This window comes from Peromyscus californicus, unplaced genomic scaffold, assembly GCF_007827085.1.
Source record: "Peromyscus californicus insignis strain IS unplaced genomic scaffold, ASM782708v3 Scaffold_2__1_contigs__length_46816999, whole genome shotgun sequence".
Classification (NCBI taxonomy): domain Eukaryota; kingdom Metazoa; phylum Chordata; class Mammalia; order Rodentia; family Cricetidae; genus Peromyscus; species Peromyscus californicus.
Genome location: NW_026294540.1, coordinates 42062005 through 42084417, shown reverse-complemented (window position 1 = coordinate 42084417; position 22413 = coordinate 42062005). Strand labels below are relative to the sequence as shown.

Sequence of the window (22413 nt, the reverse complement as noted above, 5' to 3'; positions counted from 1 at the left end):
TCCTTCTGCTGACCCCCTAAGCCACGCGTGCTCAAAGGAGGCTCGGGTGTAAAATCGTTCTCGGGAGGTGACTAAAACCAACCACCACGACCAAAACTTACTTGTTGTTTGTTTGTTAAACGGATAAAATGCAAAATACCTACGGCCGGCCCACAGATCACAGAGCTCACAGGCCTGGGGAAGTGCTTCTTGTTTGCTCTCACGGTGAGAGTGGGTGAGAGCACGCCAAGGTGGGCGGGGCTGGGGAGCCGGCCCAGGCCGAGGCTGCGAGCCCGCCCCGCCCCGCCCCGCCCTCCCGGGGCCGAGGCCCCGCCCCGCCCGGCTCTCCCGGGCCGAGGCTCCGCCCCCGCCCCGCCCTCCCGGAGCCCAGGCTCCGCCCCTCCCCCGCCCTCGCGCAGCCTCAGCCCGCAGGGCTCTGCAGGCCCCGGCGCCTCCCGGGAGTCCAGGGCGGCGACGCCCAGGCCGGCCGCGGCAATGTGTACACAGCGCACGGCCGCTCGAGCAGCTGGGTCTCTGTGGCGCAATCGGTTAGCGCGTTCGGCTGTTAACCGAAAGGTTGGTGGTTCGAGCCCACCCAGGGACGGCAGCGCTTCTTTTCTTTCCCAAAACGTTTTTTAGAAATGCTTCCACCGTTCTGGGATACACAGCAACTACGTGCCTGCCCAAGGCTCACTCACGCGGCGGCAGTCCTGTCTCCACCCTTTTTGGAGAGGATATATATGCAAGTGTGTTTCTGGAGCTTGGTCCACATCTGCTCACGAACAGCTGCGTTTGCACTGGAAACCAGCAACTCAGACCACCCAGGAATAGGGAACGTATAACACCACCCGTGTGGCTCAGAGGAAAGGAAAAAAAAAAACCCACCGTGAAACCGAATAGCAAATGCAGTTTGCTCTGTACAGTCGCAGCTACTTCCAAACGGAGGAGCAGGAGATGACTGTATGCAGAGTCTGGGAGAGCATGCCATGCCGAATGTAGCTAAGGGGCATCCAACTTTTGGACAATGGCTTTGAATCTAGGAAAATACATTATGTTTAACCTTAGACTGCTGGCAAAAACAGGAATTGTACGGGTTCCTGGTAAAAAGTTCTAAGAGAGAGCCAGGCATGGTGGCGCATCCCTTTAATCCCAGCACTCGGGAGGCAGAGGCAGGTGGACCTCTGTGGGTTTGAGGTCAGCCTGGTCTACAGAGCGAGTTCCAGGACAGCCGGGGATACATACAGAGTCCTTAGCTCAAAAAAATATAAACAGTTCCGAACAGCACATTTTCACCTTTAGTACCACAGAGGACGTCTTGTGGTTTTTGACTGAAGACTTCTCATAAAAACGAGAAGTCAGCTCCTATAATAACAAACTTTTCTTCCAAGACTGAGGTAGTGAAGTAAGGGCCTTGTCTCTGGGACCTACATCTTCACCACAGAATTAAGAGATCTAGAGTCTAGAGTATGGCTCTCCTCTCAATGCGTGGGTCGCGCCCCTTTAGGGGTTGTAGATCAGATATTTATTTACATTGCAATTCATAACAGTAACAGAATTACCGTTATGAAGTGACGACGAAATAATTTTTTGGTTGGGGGTCGTTACAACATGAGGAACTGTATTAAAGGATCACAAGCATTAGGAAGGTTGAAAACCACTGGGCTAGAAGGGACAGTTACCTGAGACCCTGAGGTGTCTCTTTGCAGATGCTTCCACCAAATAACTGTTGACTTAAAAAATCCTAAAGGCCATGATGGCACATGCCTTTAATCCTAGAACTCAGGAGGCAGACACAGGTGGGGCTCTGTGAGTTCGAGAACAGCCAAGGCTACACAGAGGAACCCTGTCCAAAAAAAAAAAAAAAAAAAGAAATCTTAAAGGAGGTTGGGCTGCTAGGCAGAGTAACAGGAAATTTCCCAAGATGTTCTTAGGTTGAAGCCTTCCTGAAATCCCCAAAATACAAGGTATGAAGACCCCACACCATCCACTGGTATGTGCCTTATAGTAGATGTAACAGTGAGTTAGTGAGTTGAGTCAAATGATGTGTCTACACTATAAATCATTTTGTTTGTTTGGATTTTGGTTTGTTTGTTTGTTTGTTTTTGAGACAGAGTTTCTCTGTGTAACAGCCCTGGGTGTCCTGGAACTAACTCTGTAGACCAGGCTGGCCTCGAACTCACAGAGATCTGCCCGCCTCTGCAGGATCAAAGGTGGGCGCCACCACTGCCTGGCTTATACTGTAAATCTTACCTAGCATAATGTCTGCTATTTCTAGAATTAGGAAGGGCTTAGAAAGCGGGGCTTCCATCTTGAAACTGAACACAATTACCAGAGGCTACAAGCTCCGTAGGGTGGGGCCTGCCTTCTATTGTGATGACCTTTTAAGGCTCATGGACTTCGTCCCAATGAAGCTTGAGCTGAACACCGGGCTTTGTCCTGTGTTCCTCCATGAAATTTTCCCAGCTTACACGCACCGTCTACAGGTTTCTTCCAGGGTCCTGCTGCCTCCCAGCCCCCAAGCCCCTTTCCTGATGTGCCCTTCTCAACTTGACCCCATTTACCTCAGTTTACCAGCCCAGCCATCTCCTTCTGTGAACAGCAAGACCACCCTGAAACTAGCAAGCTGCTTGTGGCTAGCCCTGGAGTATGAACTCACGGAGGGCACACATCAAAGCTTCATTCCCACTGTCCATGGAACACAGGCCTGTCGCTCGGCACCTGATCAGTACAGAAGGAATCCTGCTTTCTCACAGCTGGGTAATGGAGAAGGACAAAACTGCAAGTGATGGGTAGGGAGCATGAGGCCCACAGAAGACCATTTCCAGGCTGTAAAGTAGGCAGTCAACATGGCTGGAGCTGTGTCCTCCCGATGGACGTGAAACAAGTCTCCCAGATCAAACAGGAGGAGCATTTAAGACTGGAAAACTCCAAGCAAGTGAGCAGGTGGAGGGTGAAGACAAGTACACACATGGGACAAATGTCCTTCCCTCGGCTGTAGGGCAGGCCCTGGAGACCCCAGCATGAGGCTGCACTTCCCAGAGTGAAGTCAGGGCTAACTGCCAGAGGTCTCTGCATTGGGAACAAGGTAAAACAGGTCATGTGGCTAGCTTGGCCATAATGCCAAGAAACAAGAGGTCAGGGAATGGCTGAGAGGCAATGGCATGCCCGGGGGGGGGGGGGGGGGGGGGGAGGCAGTTCAGGGCTCGGTAGAGTACTTTAAAAAAATGGATGTGATGCGTCTTCCTGGATGCTGACACAGGAGTGAATGGCCAGGGTAGGGCCTGCATTACAGCATTCGCGGGTGGATGCAGACATCTGTGGGAGACATTCAGAATCGGGGCAAGTGCAGTGGGGGTGGGGAATGTTCATTTGTCTTAGACTTGGTATGGAGGTGTTGCTCTGGTTGTTCTCATACCCTGGACTACAGTGATCTTCCCAAGTCGCTGAGAAACCTAAATATATGAAAAATTGTCAATTGTCCATGTTGAGTTCATTTTAGTTTTGTCTAATTTTCCATCATGGAGTTCTCTTGGTGGCGCACGCCTTTAATCCCAGCACTCGGGAGGCAGAGGCAGGCGGATCTCTGTGAGTTCGAGGCCAGCCTAATCTACAGAATGAGTTCCAGGACAGCTAGGACTGTTACACAGAGAAACCCTGTCTCAGAAACCAAACCAAACCAAAAAAGCTTAGGAAAAATTTGAACTCACTCGGTAATTGATAATCTCGATCCTCCTGCCTCCACTTCCTGAGCACTGAGGTTACAGGGGTGCACCACAAAGCTTGGTTATGAAGTTCTTCTAAAACTCAAAACCTAATTCCAGGGTCTTTTTCTCTAAAGACAGTTTAAACACAAGGGTCAGGAGGAAGGAGACGGTTGGGAAGAAACTAAGACACACTCAGAGTACGGGTGTGGCCTCCTCCAGGCCTCACTTTGTTCTTCCTGAGAGTGCTTCCTGCTGCCCAGGCCGCCACCACCTAGGACCGAACCCGGGCTGTGTGCATGCCAGGCAACCGTTCTACCAACTCAGCTGTACTCCCCAGGCCTGCTCCCTTTTAAACTCATTTTCCTCTGAAAACCTTCATTTATTAAAGTCAATCTTCCTGAGAGACTACCAGAGGGTTTGGGGAGCCCTGAGAAACTTCCAAATGGGAAGCTAAGGACTTTCCCCAAACACATTGTGATGGAATTTTGTGTTGACGTCCACGGGATCCACAGACTTCTGAAACATGCTTCTTAGCCTCCAAAGCTTGAGTGGAGTCTTGGCTTTTAGTTATTGAATTTGTACTCAGAGTTCTAACAAAGGCCACAGGCATGTCAACTCCGAAAGTGTCGATGCCTCCACGTGGCCACAGCTTCACCGGAGATGTATCACTCTGAAACGCTGGATCCTTGACTACACACCAAGGAATGTCCGATGAGTCACTGAGGCACAGTTAAGTTGATTACGGCTCTGGACAGAAAGGCAACAGGGTAGCTCGTGCCCCTTAAGACTTGGGGTGGGCTCCAGGGAGCTGCCCTAAAGTCTCTTTACGACTATGTATGAGTCTGTGGCTATTACATCACTCAGATGATGTATTTATATCCACATGTCATGACGAAGATTAAATTTTTTTTTATGAGCTACTTTGCTGATTGTTCAGGAGCCACCTCTGTAAATGGGATGGTAAAGCCGTTTTCTGGGGTGTATTATTACTCAGGACTGAGAGGAGAGCAAACGGGAGTGAACCCAAGGCTGTGAACACTCCAGTCCAAAGCAGGCCTGGTTCAGTATCGTCCTTGACACAGAGATATCTGGGAGAACAGTTTTGTTATCAGTAGCACTGCGGTTTGCAGACTCTCAGGACAGGGTAAGCTAGGTGCTGGGGAGGCCACCTCCCTCCCCAGGGACTTAGTGTCCCCGTCCTTCCTTTAGGTCTGGAAAACAACTAAGATGAAGGATTTTAGGGCAACACAAAAATCTGAACAGAATAAAAAGCCAGTTGATCTTTTTTTTTTTTTTTTTCAACTACAACTGTTAATAAAAGGTTTGGGACACTAAGAGCTGTCTTGGGGGTTGAACAGTGTGCCTTGTTACAGTACGGAGTGACTGGATGGAAAGGGCTTTAACAGTGACCCTTTCAGAGGGACTTCTGTGGAGATTTACATCGGCAGATACTCATTTGCATCCCTTGCTTTCTGGCTTCCTTCAATGACACTACACACTGGAACTGCGCCAGCTTCCACTCTTTAGTTAGGTGGTTTTTTTTTTAAGTGGGGTGTGTGTGTGTGTGTGTGTGTGTGTGTGGTCTCTGCAAGCAGAGTGTTGATCCAGGGGAGGCCAGAAGGAAATTCGGTCCCACATGACTGAGTAGCCAGTGATGATCTGACACTGGGTAGTTTAGGCATATTTAAGCGCAGCACAATTTGGGGGAAAAAAAAGTTTCCTAGTGATAATGAACTCAATCCCATGTGCACAACAAAGCTTAAGACATGCCTGCATCAAACTCTTGTCAAGCACAAGTGACGTCTTCCACAGAGATGGACCTACAGATTAAGGATGCAGGCTCAAGATAAAACAATGCTGTGCTAAGGGTCTGGGGGAGCCAGGGGTGGCCTGGCCACACAGACAGCACCCCACCACTACTGCAGCTTTCTGGTTGGAAAACAGGTTATACGTATTTCCCTTTGAGGAGCATGTCCAACATTCCTGGTTTCCCTAGTGCTTATCTGTGAGCACAAGGGCATCCGTGCTTCCTACAGGTAGGGCGACGGGTATGTGCCAGTGAGTCCAGTGCCCACAGAGGCCAGAAGAGGATGCTGGATCCTTTGAAGCTGGAGTTACAGCTAACTGTGTGCACACCTACAAATGCCAACTTAAGGATAGATTTATTTTGGCTCCTAGTGGGAGGGTATGCAGCCAACACGGCAGGCAAGCCTGGAAGCAGAGGAGTGAGGCAGTGGTCAGGCTGCCCGCAGTTAGGAAGCCGAGTTGGCCGGAAATGCTGCCGGGCTCTAAAAGCCCGGGCTCAGTGCAGAGATGCACTTCCTCCACCAAGGTGCTACCTCCCGAGTCCCACAACCTTCCCCAACGCTACCCTCATCATCATTTTCAATAATGGGCAGTTATTCAGAAGTTACTTAGCCAGGCGTGATGGCTCCAGTCTGAAACCCCGAACTCGGAATGTAGAGGGATCAGAGGAACGGTAGTAGTTCCAGGTCAGTTTTGGATACAATGAGTTCAAGGCCAACCTGGGCTACATGAGACGCTATTTCAAAAAAACAAGTTTTTCCAGCCCTGGGAGAAGGTTCAACAGGTAAAGTGTTGATACACACACACACACACACACACACACAGGTTGGCTAGCTACAACAGTCTACAACAGTCAGAACCAGGAAGTAGCAAGTTGCGTGACAGACCCTGCCTCGTTAAAAAGTGGAGAGTGACAGAGAAATACCCTCAAGTCAACTTTGGGGATCCACAAACACATGAATGTTACCCACAGGTGTACCCTGCCCTAATACAAAATCCACAGAACACTTTCCTTAGACCATGCATTATTTATAGAAGCAGAAAAGTACATATGGGGTTAAACGATTAAACCCAGTGCCTTGGCCAAATGCTGACTGCCAGCCACCCTAAAAACTCAAGCTTTACTCAGATCACCAGGGATGCTTTGTTTTTTGAGTTTTTTGAGACAGGGTTTCTTCACTGTGGAGCCCTGGCTGTTCTGGAACTCACTCTGTAGACCAGGCTGGTTTTGAACTCACAGAGATCCACCTGTCTCTACCTCCTGAGTGGTGGGATTAAACGTGTGTGCCACCACCACCAAGAGCTGCTTTTGAACAACCAACTTCATCTGGAAACTGAGGTTGACTAGTCCAATACTTCTAACTTGATCCGTCTAACTTAACAGGCATGCTCCGCTGATCTGTACCTCACTCATGGGAAGGCTGAGTTTTGAATGAATTAACACCTCACATGAACAGAATTTAGCTTGTAAGCACTACTACTCTTCAAAGCAGTAAGATTAGGGGGTGCCCCAGGAGGCACAGAAACTGCACTGGGAAGAAAGACGGTATTTACGACAACCTACACCTTAAGCACACCATAGACTACTATTTCCTGTAACCCATCATACTGCTCACTTAACGTTGCTCCAAGTTCTAATGACGGGGCTTCCTGCCACCCTCTGTGAGGAGAGGACAGAAGATGGGTGGCACTGAGGGTCCCAGCAGAAGCAGCAGGCTTGGGGTGATCGGAAGCCACTGTCAAGGCACTCACACGTGCATTCAACAACTTGTCTGTGTGAACTTGGGTTTTCCTGAACCAAACACCCATGTTTTCAAAAGGCATTTTATTTCTGTGTGTGCATGCTTGTGTGGATACAGGTGCGTGGTCTAGAGGCCAGAGGCCAATGTCAGGCCACCCCACCTCATTCCTTGAGATGGAGTCTTCACTGCAGCTGGAGCTCACCGCTCTGGCTGGACTGGCTGGCCAGCTCCTGGGATTCTCAGACCTGTGACAACAGGTGTGCAAAGCCAGGTCTGGCTTTTTACAGTGCTGGGAACCGAACCCAGTCCGTCATGCCTACAGAGCAAGGGCTTTACCACCCGAGTCGTCTCTCCAGGCCCCAACATCCATCTTAAAATCTGGAAATTTAATGCAGCCAAATGTACAATCTGCCACTCTGTACTCACAAAACGAAACTGACAAAAACAAGGGTTTTAATTTGCAGCAGGTCCCACGCTTCACAAGAACCAAAGGGAGAGCCCAGGAGCTTACACCTTCCCCGAGGCTAGAACACAAGGGCGTGCATGTCAGCCAACACTACCCATAAGTCATGTCCTCTTGCAGTAGTGGTCAGTGTTAAACTAAAACGTTAACAACAACTCAGCAATTCTCAAACAGATATTCATCAAAATGAGGTAGATCTAATGTGTCATTTGTTAAAGAATTCAATGCTGAAGTAGGAAAAAAATCATCAAAAATATCAGTCTTCATGGGGCTCCCCAAGTTCAAGGTTCTTATACAGGCACTGTCTGGGAGTGAAGGAAGCTCGGCTCCACACTGGTTTTTCTCAGGGCTGCAGTAGTTGTGGTCCTGTCTCAGGTAGGTGTTCTGGGAAACAGCACTGAATTCATCAGGTGCTAGTGTGCTGTCCCCCATCTCCAAGGACCTCCAGTCGGGCTCCACACTTGCTGAGGGCTCTGACAGGGCCGTAGGCGACAGCAATTCTGCTAAAATCTCCTCCTGACTCTGGCCGTTACATGAGGCACCACCAGGAGCAGTGGCACACCCAGAATTGCTGTCTGCCAGGTCAATTTGATTCTGCAACTCATTTAACAGATCTTCTATGGACTCACAGTCGTTTGGAGACCCACATTGGGACACTGGCTCTGAATGGTCACTTACAGATGTCCCACGGTTCGGGGAAGACATGAGAGCAGCTAGTTTCTTCTTTTTTGCCTTTAATTTTTTAAGAAGTTTGAGCCGAAGCTTATGAACCTGATCTTCAGCTGTACCTCCACAGCTTGCTGGAGAGATGGCGCTTTCACTGCCATGGGAACTGTGGGTGAGGGGGGCTGCACGTGAGCTTTCCTGCCCCTTCAACGGGGGTGACGAGGCCGTCCCACCAGCATGGGACACAGCAGCTGTACTACCTGAGGGTGGAGAGCTGCTGCCTGGAGACGGCTCGTCCACGTGCTTAGCCGCCCTCCTGGACGTCCTCTTAGCCTTCCGGTTTATATTTTTCGTCTTAAAGCCATCATAATTATTGGCTCCTTTAACGGAGGGCTGCAGGTCAGTCACTGCTCTATTCTGAGCCAAAACACAGGGCGGCATGAACGCACCACCCCTGCTCAACAGCCCTTTCACCCAGCTTCCCACGAAAGCTTTCTTCTGATTATCTTTCCGAGGCTGATTCTGTGGTGACCTGGCTGTTCCCACATTAGAAGATGCTGCAATGTCTCTCTTTCTCAGATCAGATGCCCGAGGTTTACCAGGTTGTGCGGGTTTTAGCCTCTCAGCTGTAAGTGGCAGCAGCTGTATCTGAGTGTCCTTCTCAGCTGCCATGGACTTCAGTTCCTGAGCAGGAATAGGAACAGGGGCATCAGTCACGGGTTTAGGAACTACAGTGTCTCCTGCTGCCTGCGGGGATCCTGCTGCCTGCGGGACTCCTGCTGCCTGCGGGGCTGTGCTCACAACTGGCAGGCTGACTAGCTTTCCTTCACCGGGGCTAGACAGTAGGGAAGTCATCAGCGAGTCTCGTGGCGGCCATGGAAGTGCTCTGCCCAGTCCTGCACTCTCCGCCACAGGCTTGTCTTCTAACAGGCCATCTCTGGAGTCACTCTGAGAAACAGAGGCAGTTTCGAGCATGCCTTTTGTTCCCGGAAGTACACTATCGCCAGGAGCTACAGCTTGGACTTCTGGAAAAGTCTGAGGAGCAACTGGCATGTGTGTGGGGTGGGCGACTGAGGGTTCTGAGGCGGCAGTCCCACCCACAGAACACAGTGCTGGTGAAGCTGGCTGCTCCTCACCTGACCCGTGCTGCGCTCTCGGCTTTGTGTGTGGAAGGCAGGCGGCTGGTTCAGTCGGCACCTGGAGCTTTCTTTCCCAAACAACAATGTGTATCTCTGAGGCCGGCACCTCACATGTCCCGTGTCTTTTAGCACACGGACCCTTTAAGTCATCACACTCCAGCCAACTCCCTGGGAAATAAATAAAACACAAAGTCACAGGTGAGACCCTCCCCGACACCATTCTCCCTTCCCCGCAGCTCCATCACTCCGCACCCACAGGAGGAGCGCTGTGAAGCACAGCCTTCTCCTCGGCTCTACTCTGTCAGGTGCTACTTTCCATTTGACCACAGAAGTTACAGGCTACACAGTGCAGAAATCGGAAATTCAGGGAGGTCTGCTGGACAGTTTACACTCTTTATTAAACACACACTAAATCACACTGGAATCACTTGAACTTCCGAACTGCCTAATACACTCAACATCACAAAAGAGTAAGCTGCTCCATGTACACAGCAAGTCTAAGGATCAACACTGACTGCAGCACTACAGGGAACGGGCTCAGGGGTCATCATATGGCAGCTTGGGCACTGGCAGTCCTTTCCACTTGCACAATTTCAGGGATGTGGTAGGTGTGGTACGGTAGAGGACATAGGAAGGAGACTAAAACACAGAACAGCAGTAAGGAAGCAACTATTAAACTATCCCTTAAAGGAGAAGGAAAAAAGACACCTTAGAAAGATAGCTATTTTCTTTAAGGGGAGCTAATGAATGCTGGCAGGGCTGTGAGAAAACTGGAACCCTGTGTATTGCTGGAGGGATTATAAAATGCACAGAAATAATCCAGCCATTCAGAGAGTGCACCTGAGTGCACACCCCAGAGAAGCGACATTGGGCTCTAAGAGCCTGCCCATCAGTGCCCCCAGACAGATGAATGGGGCCGTTACTCAGCTTTAGAAAGGAGGAAATCTGGCACATTGTGACAGGGTAAACCCTGAAAATGTGCTAAATAAAGTAAGCCAGACACAAAAAGGCAAATCCTCTGGTTCCACCTGCACGAGGTACCCAGAGACACAAGGTAGACCAGAGCTACAACAGCCAGGGTAGGTAAGATGGGGAACTGGTGTCTAGTGAGTATAGCTTGTTTTAGTGATGAGCGAGCTGCAGACATGGGTGCTGGAGATGGATCTGTAGGACTGTATATGAGGTTAACGCCAATGAGCCTTATAAGTGCAAAATACTGAAATGGAGATTTTTTTGTTTTTTGGTTTTTTTTTTGGTTTTTTCGAGACAGGGTTTCTCTATGTAGCTTTGTGCCTTTCCTGGAACTCACTTGGTAGCCCAGGCTGGCCTCAACTCACAGAGATCCGCCTGGCTCTGCCTCCCGAGTGCTGGGATTAAAGGTGTGTGCCACCACCGCCCGGCTTGAAATAGAGAATTTTATATTATGTCCACTTTGCTACAATAAAAAAATTAAGCAAACAGAAACCATGGCTGGAAAGGAAAGAAAACAGAAGAAAGATAGCAGGGGGTGGGGGTGGGGGTGTTACAGGGAGGTGGAGTCACTCATATTTATTTACATTTTAGTTATGCCACAGGGTAATTTGAGAAAAGCTAACAACTACAAGTCTGGATGAACAATAGCTTTTCAATAATTAGCAAGGGAATTGTGACCAACAAACACACAGCTCACTCCATCTACAGACAGATGCGGTGACCTGAGAAAGCGTGGAGCCAAGTATCACGTGCACTCTAACACGTGGTGACAGCATTTAGACATCACAGCTGCAGCAGTGGGGACATCCCAGCCCACAGCACTCTCTCTCAGTGGGACAGCATGCAGCTGCAGCAGTGGGGACGCCCCAGCCCACAGCACTCTCTCTCAGTGGGACAGCATGCAGCTGCAGCAGTGGGGACGCCCCAGCCCACAGCACTCTCTCTCAGTGGGACAGCATGCAGCTGCAGCAGTGGGGACATCCCAGCCCACAGCACTCTCTCTCAGTGGGACAGCATGCAGCTGCAGCAGTGGGGAACATCCCAGCCCACAGCACTCTCTCTCAGTGGGACAGCATGCAGCTGCAGCACTCTCTCACAGTGGGACAGCATGCAGCTGCAGCAGTGGGGATGTCCCAGCCCACAGCACTCTCTCACAGTGGGACAGCATGCAGCTGCAGCAGTGGGGACGCCCCAGCCCACAGCACTCTCTCTCAGTGGGACAGCATGCAGCTGCAGCAGTGGGGACATCCCAGCCCACAGCACTCTCTCTCAGTGGGACAGCATGCAGCTGCAGCAGTGGGGATGTCCCAGCCCACAGCACTCTCTCACAGTGGGACAGCATGCAGCTGCAGCAGTGGGGACGCCCCAGCCCACAGCACTCTCTCTCAGTGGGACAGCATGCAGCTGCAGCAGTGGGGACGCCCCAGCCCACAGCACTCTCTCACAGTGGGACAGCATGCAGCTGCAGCAGTGGGGACGTCCCAGCCCACAGCACTCTCTCTCAGTGGGACAGCATGCAGCTGCAGCAGTGGGGATGCCCCAGCCCACAGCACTCTCTCTCAGTGGGACAGCATGCAGCTGCAGCAGTGGGGACGCCCCAGCCCACAGCACTCTCTCTCAGTGGGACAGCATGCAGCTGCAGCAGTGGGGACATCCCAGCCCACAGCACTCTCTCTCAGTGGGACAGCATGCAGCTGCAGCAGTGGGGACGCCCCAGCCCACAGCACTCTCACAGTGGGACAGCATGCTTGGAGACATCCTCACACAGCACACACAGAAAACACACTTCCCCTCAAGCTAAAGGGCCCATTAAGAACTAATCTTCAAGACCCAGGTGTGGTGGCGCACATCTTTAATTCCAGCCTCTGGGACACAGAGGCAGCTGGATCTCTGAGTAGAAGGCCAGCCTGGCCTACAGAGTGAGTTCCAGGACAGCCAGAGCTGTTACACAGAGAAACCCTGTCTGGGGGGGAAAAAAAAACAAAAAATAAAAAGAACTAATTTTGAGAAAGAGGAAACAGGGAGGTTAAGAGAGGAGAAAGTCCTTTCTGCGGCTGAGCTTCAGACAATTTAGATGCTTGTGTACCGGCCAATTTCTAAGTCATCACAGTTGTAACTAAACAAATAGAGGCCTAAGGCTCAATAATTTTTTTTCCTTTAAATCCCTCAAAGAGAAAAATTAAAACAAGATTAAAATACTATCAGTGAAGTGGACATGATCAGCAAGAGCTGGAGAGGCGAGTGTGGGTTATAGGTAGGGAGAAACAGTCAAAGCACGCTGTATACAGGCAAATGTCACAAAGAACCCCACAGTTCTGCCTAATTAATACAGTGGGGGGACACATGCATGCATGCATAGAGACAGACAGTTACTGGAACGACAAAGTCTCCACCACTGCCAAGTGCCAGCAATGCTGGGGACAACCGCAATTCCCTTTCACTGCTTGTGTGAATGGGAGATGGCAAATTTAGCCCCTTTAAAAGACAGCACAATCGTTTCTCACAAAACAAAACTGCCATTTGATCTAGTAACCAAACTCCTGGGTATTTATACAAGCTGACTGCAAAGTCTGTATCTAAATTGTAGGTATTTAAGCAGTTACTCATATCTGCCTAAACATGGAAACAATCAAGATGGTTTTCTTTGTATGTGTGTGTTTAGGAGGGTATAGACCAGAAGACGACCTCAGGTGGCATTCCTTAGGCATTGTCCACCTTCACTTTGAAGAAAGGGTCTCTCACTTGCTAAGGAGCTAGGCTGGCTGGCCAGCAAGCTGCAGGGATCTGCCTCTCCAGCTCTGGGATTGTAAGTGTGCACCACTGTGGTGGTATTGTGTTCCCCAAAATATTGTGCACCCTAATAAACTTATCTGGGGTCAAAGAACAGAACAGAAACTAGATACAGAGGCTAGAAAATGGTGGCACTCACACCTTTAATCCTAGCATTCCAGAGGTAGAAATCCCTCTGGATCTCTGTGAGTTCAAGGCCACATTGGAAACAGCCAGGCATGGTGACTCACGCCTTTAATCCCAAGAAGCGAGCCTTTAATCCCAGGGAGTGATGGCAGAAAGCAGAAAGGTATATAAGGCGTGAAGACCAGGAACTAGAAGCATTTGGCTGGTTAAGCTTTCAGGCTTCTGAGCAACAGTTCAGCTGAGATCCATTTGAATGAGGACTCAGAAGCTTCCAGTCTGAGGAAACAGGATCAGCTGAGGAACTGGTGAGGTGAGGTGGCTGTGGCTTGTTCTGATTCTCTATCTTCCAGCATTCACCCCAATACCTGGCTCAGGTTTGATTTTATTAACAAGACCGTCTAACAATTCATGCTACACACCACTGTGCCCAGCATTTTGTTATGTGGGTTTTGGGACTCACACTTAGGTACTCCTGTAGCACGGCAAGGAATCTGCCAATTGAACCATTTCCCCAGCCCCAAGACGTCTTCTCCTTAGGTGGTGAAAGTCCCTAGGCTTCAGCATTCAGATACAATGGGATGTCATTTGAGAAACACGTGTCAAGCTTTGAAAAGACTTGGAAGAACACTAAATTCACATTACTAGGCAAAACCACTGCACTGGAAAAGGCTGCCATGTGTATAATAGAAGCTATTTACCGTTTTAGAAAGAGCCTGACTCCTAGGAGGAAGGCAGTGGAACTGAGGAAGGGTGGAGGTGGAGGACTACTCTGTGTGGTGCTACAATGTGGATACATGTTGGCACAGCCACACACTTACCAATGCACAACCAATGAAGGAAGAAATACAAGTAAATAGGTACATCCTACAGATCCATGGCATAGAGTTACAAAGGATACTCCAAAACACCACATTTAAAATTAAAAAAAAAAAAAAAAAAGAGGAAGGGGAAGAGGAATTCAAGACAAAGATAAGAATACAGAAAAAAAAAAAAAAAGTCCAGGGGAAGTCTGTCTTTACAACAAAACAAAACCCACGAGGCTCTATTTCCCACGCTCAGTATCATAAAACCTTCCAACACTTACCATCAGTATCTAAAATCCACGTTATAAAATGGTTATTTGCTTGGTACTGTATCACAGATGTGACTTGATAAAGACTACCTTCAAAACGAAATGCATAGTGCTGCAGATCCTTCCGAGGTAAGCCCTCCACGAAGTGCAGCATGAATATGGGCGATGCTCTGTGGAAAAGAGGCACAAGTCAAACCAATTTCATGCCATGTGTCTGCCATTCAGGACCGTCCAGTAGCACGAGGCCGGCTGCACTAACTCTGCTCCAGCACCTCCACATGTGTGCCGGAATCAGCCAGGAGAGGCGGCTCTAAGAAGCATGGGACACTAAGCCCTTTGGAATGGCGCCGGCAGCAGCTGGGCCTATGCAGTGAGACTGACAAGGCCCTTAGACAAAACTGGCTGTCCCAGCAGCTCAAAGCTCAGAGCCCCGTGCTTCGGAGCTCAGATGGCAGAAGCCCAGCGCCTTCAGGATTTCTCTGGTTTAAGGTGCCTAAATCAATCACTTCTGTTAAGAAGAAAAAGCAGTTAGTGAAAAATCTCAGGTCTAAGATATTCAGACACTGAGTTGACCAATTTCTCCCTCTTCTCAGGAAGTAAAGAGATCCGTTAAATTCAAATTTGTACTTAAGAAAAACTTAATTTGTACTTAAGTGGAGGAAGAAGAAAATAAAATACACTCGTTGATTTATTACAAACTATAAGATTCTCAAAATGTCAAAAGTACAATTCACTATTATAAACATGTCAAACTGGAAACAAACCTACAGACGGGCCTCAAATAAGTAGATGTAACAAAGCTCTTGGGTTAAGAAATGGTGGATACCCTAATAGTTAATCCTAGTATTTAAACAGATGTCAAATCTACTTCCTTATCAGAATTTATTCAGCAAAAAATGAACTTGAATCAATGTCCAAACTGTAAGATTACTCAAACTGACAAGGAATGGCATGTAAATCACTCCCTATCAATTATGCTGTTAGAGGTAATTAAGTCCTCGAAACTGAAAAACCTGAAAGTCCTACAAACCATCCATATCACCACATTCTTTGTCCTGGTGGTGTTTGTATTGTTTTGGTATTCCAGACAGGGTCTCTCTGTGTAACAGCCCTGGCTGTCCTGGAACTCTCTCTGTAGACCAAGTTGGTCTCGAACTTACCAAGATCCACCTGCCTCTGCCTCCCAAGTGCTGGGACTAAAGGTGTGCAACTACCACTGTCCCTGGCTTGTGCTGGTTTTAAAAATCTGACTTAATTTACCAATTCCAAGATGTCGCTGACCATAAAATGTGCCAGTGAAGTATACATACTATCAAATGTTAGGATATGAAGGATGTGTCTTTCAGTGATCCATAGTAAAACAGAGATTCTCACAGCTGGACAGGCAGGCCATAGATTCAGACTCTCTATTACTAATAAAATTTTTCAATATTAAAGTCTTGTATTTGGTTCCTTGAGCCTCACACGTATGACACTTAGCACTCCAAGTACCTTCTGAGGCTACTTACCTAAAACCTCTATACTAGAAAACCTCTACGTCTGCACATGAACATCTTAGGAAAAATTATTTATTTATAAACATATATATATGAGAACAAGGGTAAATGACCCAATACATGTGAGAGCACCTGCCAGACTGCTTGCTTTTTATACATTCTAAGGCTTCTGAAGCAGTAGCCTGTGAGTGAGTCAAAGAGCCAAGACGAATCCACATTCACACTCCAGCTGAACACAAGCAGAGGCCCCAGAAGCTGCTTTGAAATCACGCAGGACAGAAATGTCATTACGCAGAAAGAGGGGGAAAAGACAATGGCCAAGCTACACAAATTCTAAAGTAGCTATCTATGCAAGCCCCCCTGCAAAGAGGCTGACCATGTATCTCAGTTCTCCAGGGCCTAAAGGAGAGGGGCACGCTGAACAACGTCACAATCTTGACAGGACGCCCTTCCACTTCAGCCACACAGGCGGGCGAACCCTCCGAGTGTCCTGTTACCACTGGGCCTCACAGGCGCTGAGTGGGCTGCAGCACTGAGTACACCCCCACCCAGCTCTTCTCTCCGTCATCAGGGAAGCTCTAGAAGACAAGTCCAACCCCTGTGCTTTACCATGTCCAAGGTCATGGCGGCCTCCACCACCAGACATTTCATCAGGCAGCGTTTGTTTTAAAAACAGCACAAGTTACCACGGCGCCATGTGTGTCCTCCACTCCTGGCTGCTTCTGGATCTCTAGGCTCTAGCACCCCTACAACTCCAAACCCCAGCCTGTCCCAGCCAGGCCCTCAGGAACTGAGCCCTGCCTGCTTCATTTCCAGGCTTCTCCTACCCGAGCCCACCCAGGATGTCAGCCACAGAAGATGCTCAAATCTGAGGAGCGCCAGTTAGTTTAGCTCTACTGTAACCATGGGAAACAGAATGGACCACCAACCCTGGAACTAGAGTCAATAGAAGACAAAGAGTCATCGGCATCTGGGCCACAGAGATGAACCTCTCTTGGAAGGATGAACCTCAGGATACATTCCCCTGGCCACCTAAAGACAGCAGGACTACCAATCCCTCCCCACCAGGACAGTCACATCTTATACTAAGAGCTGGATCACAAAGTCAATTTTCATCAGAACTGCTCTAATAACTCAAATCTTAGACAATGCAAATTTAGCAATTCCATATCTGTACTACAGTAATGTCAGTTTCAGGCAAAAACAAAGGTCTGTAAACATTATTTTTAAGCCATAGTTCACTTTGGGTTGTATCACCCCCCATCTTTCAGACGCCAAGAAAACATCCGAGTCAAATCAGCTGGAACTCAAACGGTCAGAAGACAACCATCTTCAGCAAACCCAAGTGGCCCACAAGGGACACGACTGCTGTCTGGAGCTGGTTCAGGAGCCTGAAGGCATTTCCTGCCCAGCACTAGAGATTCAGTTAAGAAGTAGACTCTCGGGCCACGGTGGCTGTGCCGCAGTGCCAGAGCTCTGGAGGGAGGTCAGGGCTTGAGTCTGAGGCCAGCTACATACACAAACCAGGTCAGCCTAAGCCACAAGGCAAACCCTGTCTCACCAGCCAAGAGACCCCATCCCCTGTCTCCAACAACCGAAACAACAACCAGCAAGGGCCTGAGGTGACGGCACTCACCTACTATCTCAGCGCTCAAGTCTGAGGCCAAGAGGACTAAGTTCCAAGGCCAGCCTAGACTACACAACTACAATCTGGACACACAATAAAAAACAGACATCAGGAGAGCACCACAAACAAGCAGAATAATAAAGGTGCCCCAGCTGAAGTTGAACTATAACAATCTTCTCAAACAGCAGCCTGGACCATGACCTCCTGAGATGGTGCCAAGAGCCTCAGGCTCATCTCAGTAAGTCAGGCAGTCAGTGCTCACACCGTCAGACCCAGGCTAGACCTCCTAAACAACTCACTCATTTCAGTAAGTCAGGCAGGAAGTGCTCACACCATCAGACTCAGGCTAGACCTCTTAAACAACTCAATTAGAGAGAAGTGGCGGAGCTGGACTCAGCAGGCATGTTTTACCGCCCGATTCCCGAGGGCTATGTATTACACATGTGGGTGATCTGAGACTAGGCCCTGGGAGGACTGACATGAGATTTTAGAATGATATATAGCTGAATTACAGTCTCATGATCAATTTATTTGTTTAGGGTGTCATGACGGATGGACTGACTGACCAACCTACCTACCGACCTATCTATGCTGGCTGGTCTGGAACTCACTTGTAGACCAAACCAGACTTGAACTCACGAGACCTGCCTGCCTGCCTCTGCCTCCTGGGTGCTGGGATAAAAGGTGTGCGCCATCACATTCAGCTGATGAATGTCCTATCATCCCTAAAATCTGCGTTAAATTTGTTTCTAAGTTCTATTAAATACTAGCAAGTTGTACTAATTTTGGAGCAAAACAGTCTTATACAAATATCTTGTCATTTAAAATTTAATTTACCTTCAAAGAAAATAGAAAATGTCCAAATTATAAATCTGGCTTATTAACTAGTCCACTGGAATTTAAAACACATTTTAAACTCAAACATGATTGTATGTAATGGAAACATTTGCTGATCAGAGCACGAATCTTTTATGTAAATAAAAGCAACATATTTATACAATTAAAAAGTGTATGCTGCAATGCAGTCACTTAGCAGATCAAACAACATAATCCAGAGGAGTAACTCCTCAGCCCCCAGCCGGAGAGAAAGCAGATGCGGTCGTCAGATGTGATGACGAACACCAAGATGCCCAGGGAACCCACAACAGCCAGCGTGTACCGCTGCTGCCCTTACTGCCCTGGTCCCCAGGGTCCCCAGGTCACACAACAGACTTCCAGGCAAGGCAGCTGCTCCTCCTCCTCACTCTGCCTCCTCAGAAGCTGCTGAGTGTCAGGAGTAGGGAAGAAGAAAATAAGCTAACCGTCAACAAGGACAAAGACAGAGACAATCCTGAAGCCAGCAAGTAGTTCGAAGATAGACAGGGAGCAAGGCGCGGTGGCGGGCACACACAGCTTTAATCCCAGCCCTTGGGAGGCAGAGGCAGGTGAATCTCTGTGAGTGTGAGGCCAGTCTGGTCTACAGAGTGAGATCCAGGACAGCCAGGACTACACAGAGAAATGCTGTCTCGGGGTGGGGTGGGGTGGGGGGACAGAGACAGGGTAGAGAAACATTACCTAGCATAGCAGAATGGAGGAGACAGTGACAGGAGTGCCACACAGAGGCACTGTCCACAATTAACATGCAACAGATGCGTGAGTGTAGGGTCAGGCTCCGGCCCGGGGATGGGAAGGAGTCTGGAGAGCACTCCTATGTAGCAGGCCCAGAGAAGAGCCACAGAAGGGAAACTGGAGAGGAGGATGGAAGTCAGCAGCAAAGTTTCCAGTGTGGCGAGGACCCACAGACTTGAAGCATTTGCACGACACTGAAACCATCCAGTGAACAAAGCAAACGAAACAGCAAAACCTTCCACGGCTGTGCACACCATCTTGAGGGAAGGACACGTGTCCACCAATAATAGTGCAAACACAGTTCTGGTTTAGACTGGGTAAGCACTTACTCACAATGAAGGACGTGAAAACACTTGAGCAAAGACGGGGCCATGTCAGACCCAGGAGCCCCAGCCCCACAGCACTGCAGACAGACAGCAGAACCAGTGGATGCTAACTCCAGCACTTGCCAAGGGAGGCAGAGGGTGGCAACTCTGAGCCTACCCTGGGCCGCCAGCAAGGCCGTCTAAAACAAAACCAAGAGCACACTAAGCCACCACCAGCTGAGGTGGGAGTGCAGACTGCACAGCAGCAGCGTCCTGAGCTGCAGGGCTGAAGGGGAAGCCTAGAGGGGAGGGAGGCAGGCAGACGGCGGCTTCAGTGCAGGCCGCAGCACTACTACGTTCACGGAGAATCTAGTAATGCAGTGAGAATAACCCTTTAGGAATACTCTGAGGAACTGCTGCAGCTCTGAAGGCAGCAGAGGTTAATGTCACTGGTTGCTTCTTACATCAGATTACAGCTCACCCTTTACTGCAGCCAACCTGAGCTGGAAGGCTCCAGAACACTCACCCCTCAGCGGATGGGGTTGTTCACTGCCAAGAGCTGATGTCTAACACCTCCCTAGCCTCTACCCACCAAAGGAAGCAATCACTTAGAACAAAGCCAACAGCTTGCAAATACAATGAAAACACTTGCTCAACCTCAGTGAAAAGCTTCTAAGACGATGAAGAATCAGCCGCCTGATATCTGGGAGAAGACAGACATTAAGACACACAAGGTAGGCTGGAGAGATGGCTGAGTGGTTAAGAGCACTGGCTGCTCTTGCAGAGGACCCAGGTTCAATTCTCAGCACCCACATGGCAGCTCACACCTGTCTGTAACTCCAGTTCCAGAGGATCTGACAACCTCACACAGAGATACATGCAGGCAAAGCACCAATGCACATAAAATAAAATAAACTATATGCATATATGTATACATAGACACACAAGGCACTAGCATGACTCTGTATATCTTAGTTCTTGAAATTCAAGAAAATCCAGAACTCTAATGACTAGGCATTTCACAGAAGAGGAAAAAATTTAATACAGTCAAAGTGTGTGCGCGCGCGCGCGCGCGCGCGCACACACACACACACACACACACACACACACACACACACACACACACTATAAGAGAGGGGCCAACCACCCCACAGCACCCAATTGTGGTGCTCCACCTGGTATAACTTGTCTACCAGAGTTCTTTAAAATGATAAGCATTTGGCGGTTCCTAAGGATGTGTTCACTCAAACTTCAAAAGGTAGGTTGTCGTCACTATTCCCTTCCCAATACATAAAAAATGTAAACCCATCTTCATTACATCCTAAAAATTGTAAGTAAATAAAATTGTAAGTAAATTTAAACTCACCTTTCCAACACCATTTTTCTTATTTGTGATTTACTGTGGCAACTGTTACACGGACCAAAATGGGCAGCATTGAGTGGGTGCCACTCAGGAACAACATTTGTAAAGGTGACCAGACTCTTCAAACACCTACAAAAACAGGTACAACTTGAACCCATTTGCTAAATTCATTTGTATTAATTGAGCATGTTCAGCTGCTCGCTCGTGCTTCATTTCCCACCATGTATTAGTGCAGTGATGGCCTGCCCTCTCTAGCTACGCTGGAGACTGCAGACTCCACACTGACTTGTTTTCAGCTAGGAGAAGCACAGAGGGGTGAACGGTAGTTTCCCAGCACCAATGCCATTGACACTTCACTCCAGAGAAAGACCTGTGAGGCCCCACTGTGCACATTGGAGGTTTAGGGTCACTCCTGGTCTCTACTTATCATGTTCCTGGATCAGTCCCCAGCTGCAGTAGCCAGTGTCTCTAAACACCGCTAGGGACCCCAAGAGGAAGAAGCATCAGGCTCTTGGTCAGCATCCCTTCTCTAAGGCAGTCAAATGTCACACTTGTGTATGCAGTGCAAACTGACTAGCCATCCCTGCCAACAAGAGGGTGCTATTTTCAAATCCGTACAACCTAACTTTCTTCCTATTAGAAAAACATCCTTGTAGAACACTTCTGCTTCTACACAGGTTGTTCAAGCACTGGATTCACTTAGCTTGAATACCTGACAGCAACAGTCAAGATGATCTTCAACTGTGTATAATGAATCCTAGTTGCATCAACTTTAAGAAAAATATTTTATTAAAACAAGTATCATACTGCCAAAGAAACATAAGCTTTTCTCCTCCAAATAACAAATAATATTGGCATATGGTACCTGAGCAAAGAAAGCACTGGCAGTTAACAACTGATTGGTTTGCAGAAAAGCTAACCTTTTAAATGCAAAGCAACATACAGGTTGTTCTGTATGCCCAGACCTGTATGCCAAGACTGTGCATCATTCTTTAAGATATGATTAAGTAAAGACCCCTAGTTCTTATTTAGTACTAAGGATTTTGTCTCCATTAATGTTAATGTGACATTTCTGAGCACTTAGTCTGTGGACCATTAGGCACAGAACGTGGCACTCCCCTGCCAACCAACTCTCAAGCGGCAAGTGCTCCAGCCTCTGTACAGACGAGAGGCAGACAAACTGGGTCTGCACCCAGACCACCAGCCTCTACAGACCCGTTTCTAGCCTCTCCAGGAAATAACTACTGAGTCAAATCAAAGCCTTACACTGGCACAAAGACTAGAGGCACCACATGAAAGGACTGGCTGGAGGGCATCTGTCAGAGCAAGTACAAGTGAGTGTTTGTGACCTCACGTACAATGACTAAATGCCACTGCATCTTAGCTTTGACTCCGTAATTGCTTTTATTTTTAGAATGAAAGAACACTCTAAAGAAACTTAAACAATCACTGTTTTTGTGTGTGTGGTTTTTCAAGACAGGGTTTCTCTGTGTAACAGTCCTGGCATCCATTTTGTAGACCAGGCTGGCCCAAAACTCACAAGAGAGATTTGCCT

General features: G+C 48.6%; 1 protein-coding gene and 1 non-coding gene across 5 annotated transcripts in view; one reads left to right on the top strand and one right to left on the bottom strand.

Moving 5' to 3' along the window:
* Positions 1-509: 509 nt before the first annotated feature.
* Trnan-guu (transfer RNA asparagine (anticodon GUU)) lies at positions 510-583 on the top strand. Its single transcript has one exon. It is a non-coding gene; the product is annotated as a tRNA-Asn (tRNA).
* Positions 584-7667: 7084 nt separating this feature from the next.
* Positions 7668-22413, bottom strand: part of Uspl1 (ubiquitin specific peptidase like 1) — a 36022-nt gene continuing 21276 nt past the window's right edge. For 3 of the 4 annotated variants that reach the window (XM_052754567.1, XM_052754566.1, XM_052754568.1), the window contains 3 exons: positions 20862-20987; positions 14472-14629; positions 7668-9667 (listed from right to left, as the gene is read on the bottom strand). In XM_052754567.1, the coding sequence (XP_052610527.1) occupies positions 7851-9667; positions 14472-14629; positions 20862-20987 (2101 nt within the window). In that variant the 3' untranslated portion in view covers positions 7668-7850. The remainder of the gene's footprint in view (positions 9668-14471; positions 14630-20861; positions 20988-22413) is intronic. The other variant, XM_052754569.1, reaches the window with a different exon arrangement.